This window comes from Helianthus annuus, chromosome 2 (assembly GCF_002127325.2).
Source record: "Helianthus annuus cultivar XRQ/B chromosome 2, HanXRQr2.0-SUNRISE, whole genome shotgun sequence".
Lineage (NCBI taxonomy): Eukaryota > Viridiplantae > Streptophyta > Magnoliopsida > Asterales > Asteraceae > Helianthus > Helianthus annuus.
Window position 1 is genome coordinate 171,558,919 of NC_035434.2, and position 4,438 is coordinate 171,563,356.

Here is a 4,438-nt window from a genome sequence, read left to right on the forward strand (position 1 = left end):
AAGGTTTCTATTTGTATTTCCGGAATTCAAATTTTAAATTTTAAATTTTGAACAATTTTAAATTTCGTTAGTGATTTATTTTTAGTATGATAATTTTCTGGAATTACGGTTTCTATTTCTATTTTCGGATTTCAAATTTTAAATTTAAAGTTTTGAGCAATTTTAAATTCCGTTAGTGATTTATTTTTGAAACCTGAAATTTAAATTTTAGTGATTTATTTTTAGTATGATAATTTTCCGGAATTAAGGTTTCTATTTCTATCTCCGGAATTCAAATTTTAAATTTAAAATTTTGAGCAATTTTAAATTTCGTTAGTGATTTATTTTTAATATGACAATTTTCCGGAATTAAGGTTTCTATTTCTATTAATAAATGGTGTTACGTTTTTTGAAACCTCAAATTTAAAATTTTAAGTTTTCTATTTCTATTTCCGGAATTCAAATTTAAAATTTAAAATTTTGAGCAATTTTAAATTTCGTTAGTGATTTATTTTTAGTATGATAATTTTCCGGAATTAAGGTTTCTATTTCTATTTTCGGAATTCAAATTTTAAATTTAAAATCTTGAGTAATTTTAAATTTCGTTAGTGATTTATTTTTGAAACCTCAAATTTAAATTTTAGTGATTTATTTTTAGTATGATAATTTTCCGGAATTAAGGTTTCTATTTCTATATCCGGAATTCAAATTTTAAATTTAAAATTTTGAGCAATTTTAAATTTCGTTAGTGATTTTTTTTTGTATGATAATTTTTCGGAATTAAGGTTTCTATTTCTATAAATAAATGGTGTTACGTTTTTTGAAAGCTCAAATTTAAAATTTTAAGGTTTCTATTTCTATTTCCGGAATTCAAATTTTAAATTTAAAATTTTGAGCAATTTTAAATTTCATTAGTGATTTATTTTTAGTATGATAATTTTCCAGAATTAAGGTTTCTATTTCTATTTTCGGAATTCAAATTTTAAATTTTAAATTTTGAGCAATTTTAAATTTCGTTAGTGATTTATTTTTGAAACCTCAAATTTAAATTTTAGTGATTTATTTTTAGTATGATAATTTTCCAGAATTAAGGTTTCTATTTCTATTTCCGGAATTCAAATTTTAAATTTAAAATTTTGAGCAATTTTAAATTTCGTTAGTGATTTATTTTTAGTATGATAATTTTCCGGAATTAAGGTTTCTATTTCTATAAATAAATGGTGTTACGTTTTTTGAAACTTTTTTTTGTTTGTTTCGGTTTTATATGTTTTCCCGCTATTATGAGTTTATTTTTATAAATAATTTATCGTTTTTACATGTTTAAAACCGTTCACATTTAATTTGAAGGTATGGACCTGAGTAACAATAGTCCTTCATTTTTAAAGCTGATTGAGGATGATGATCCTATTTTTTTGGTATGTTTATTGGTTTTATGATTATTAAACATATTGTATTTAGACTTATGTAATTCATTTTTTTTTTCACGGAAATACCTAATAAATTTGCTTCATTAATGTGGGGAGAACAACCACCTTACAAGGAATCTACTATGATTCATTGTTTACAAGGAATTTGTTTTATTTAATTATTTATTTATTTTTTCGGTATAATTTTAGGTTTCATTATTTATGCTGATGTGTATAATTTTGTAAAATATTTTTTTTTTGTTTTTTTTTTTTTTTTGCAAATCTGACCATGATATTTTTTTAAATTTGAATATTTGGGTTGTTTCTAATAAATTTTGTACTATTTTAATATGTATTAATTACAATCCATCTAAGATTTCGTTATTTCCTTAAATTTTAGTATTATATGGTTTTCCTAAATTAAGGTATCTCTTTCATATAGACAAGTTGTAGGGGGTCTACGGTGAGGCCAAGTTTAGACCCGAACAATCTTATAAAGCTGTTCTACGGTTTGGATTTGTTGAAACTCAAGCTCAATCGATTGGAAATTGAAGTAACAGGTGATTAATGCAAAATGATTTGTTGGATTAATTAAATCTTTTTTGTTTCCTGATATGGATTAGAGTAACAACTGTTCTTCATTTTTAAAGCTTATTGAGGAAGATGATCCATTATTTTTGGTATGTTTATATGTTTTCTAATTATTATTTTTTTGCCATTGTTTTTTTTTTCTTATTTTGTTAAATTTAATTACTATTCGTATTAGGTTGTTAAACATTTTTTCCCCTTATATGTAGTTCAAAGATGATTGGGATAAAAAAACTGAACCGAAAGGGGAAGCAAGTGTTCTTTGTGATGAAAATCAAAGTTCAAAGGTTTGTGTTCATTTACTAAATTATAGGAGTTTGTAATTAACTGAATTGTTTTACCTTTATTTTTTCATTTTCAAAGGTTAATGTTTTATGTTTCTTAGGATGATCCGAAGGGGAAATCAAATGTTGTTGTTGATGAAAATCTAACTTTAAAGGTTTTTGTTCACTTAGTTTAATTTTATCGGTTTTTTTTGTGTTTTTTGATCCGGTATAATGATAGTTTTCATCGTTTATGCTAATCTCTATAATTTTTAAGTTATTTTGTTTTTTTTTTTTTGGCAAATCTAACTATGATATTTTTTGAAATTTGAAAATCTTGGTTTTTTACTAATCAATTTTGTATTGTATGAATATGTATTAATGATTCTTTTGCTTTGGTTTTTTATTTCTCTTTTTCTTTTTTCATGATTAACTAATAAATTTTATATTGTGTTAATTTTGAATCCATTAAAAATTATGTAAATTTTTAGTGTGTGATATGTTTTTTACGGAATATTGATTCTGTTTCTAAAAATAAATAGGTTTTAATATTTTTTTTGAATCCGTTCCTTTTTAATTATTTGTTTTAGAATCCAAACATGTATTTTTTTGTACATGTTTTTTGTTGTAGCTGATGTGGGTGGGGCAAGGTTGGGAATAGGTATGAGTTGGGTCAAAATAGTTTGATTTAGAGTGTAGAGTGACATTGAGGTATTGTCTATACGTGTATACAAATTCTAAAAAAATATACATGATTAATATACATTTTTGCTTTTGTATGTTTTTATGACTCTTTACAACAAGAAAAAATTTAAGAAACTGAATTAAAAATTTATGGTGGAGAAAATGAAAAGATGATACTTTAGATATTAAAAGTGTTATTTTTATACTTTTATTTGTTGTAAATTAAATTTTCCTACCCGGAAAATTTCCGGGTTATAACCTATATATATATATATATATATATATATATATATACATATATATAACATTTTTATTATTTTTCTTATTATTCTTTCTACAGCTCATTCCCGAGTCTATCCTGCCCAAGTTCTTTGATTATACATCAAATGATATTATTTCCATTATAGATATAGGCAACAAAATCTTTCACTTCAAGATTGAAACGCTTGATGGTAAAGTCGGTTTCTCCATTGGTATTGATGTAATTGTTAATCTGTTTCAATTGGAGGCCAGTTATTATTTAATATTCTCAAGAGGTTTTGGGAATTATTTCCATTTAACAATTTTTGGTAAAAATGGTGTTGAAATTAATTTTGCTGATGTAGAAGTTGATGAGGTAAGTATAAATTTGGTTGCTTCTTTATATATTTAATTACTATATTGTTATTCTAATAAATGTTATATATGATTTTCAGCCTGTAGTTGCACCTATTGATGCAGTTGAAGAGCCAGCTATTGATGAACAACAAGATGGTCGTGTTTATAAGTTTGTTCGTATGGTTTCTAAAGATTTTGTAAGTTTTAATATTATTCTTGGAACTACTATATATTAAAAATTACATTTTTATTATTCACATAAAAATACATTATTATTTTTATATTCTTCTTCTTATTAATTTATTTTAAAAACAATACAGCGGCTGCCTGATAATGTTTCAAGGATAGCTAAACTTGATTCTGATTTAAAACCTATGACCGTCAGACTTCTGCATTTGACTGAGCAAGAGGAGTTTACCAACCGTACCAAACGTGAAAAGAGAGGAGAAGGTTTTTGTTATGCGTTATACAAGTGGTCGAGATTCATGCAACGTGATTAGGAGGCTGTATGAATAAAATAAAAAGTCACATTCGGGGACTTTGACCCGTTCCCTTTTTTTAGCTAATTTTTTTTACTCGACTCAATTTGATATTAAAGTTTACTCAAAGAAGACGATGAATTGTAAGATAAAGAAAGGATTCTTTTAGTCATAAACATGAAAAACATTACTAAAAAAATAAACACTTATGACTAAATGGTGTTTCACAATCTTACAATATGTGATGCTCTTTAGTCATAAGTGTGTATTTTTTTAGTAATGCTTTTATTATTATTTTATCTATGATTTTTATTTTAGTCCGAACGTCCGATTCCCGCTCTTGGGGGGAGGTATTGGATATTAGAATTATTGTAATGTGTTACTGAGTAATAATCAATATACGGTGCTTCACAATCTTACAATATGTGATGCTCTTTAGTGA

General features: G+C 24.8%; 1 protein-coding gene across 1 annotated transcript; it reads left to right on the forward strand.

Annotated features, from left to right (window-relative positions):
* Positions 1-2,189: 2,189 nt before the first annotated feature.
* LOC118486519 lies at positions 2,190-4,197 on the forward strand. Its single transcript, XM_035983015.1, has 5 exons — positions 2,190-2,260; positions 2,827-2,881; positions 3,261-3,536; positions 3,616-3,714; positions 3,838-4,197. Exons 1-5 carry the CDS (start codon positions 2,190-2,192, stop codon positions 4,015-4,017), a joined length of 681 nt encoding a protein of 226 aa, XP_035838908.1. The 3' UTR covers positions 4,018-4,197.
* The last annotated feature ends 241 nt before the right edge of the window (positions 4,198-4,438 follow it).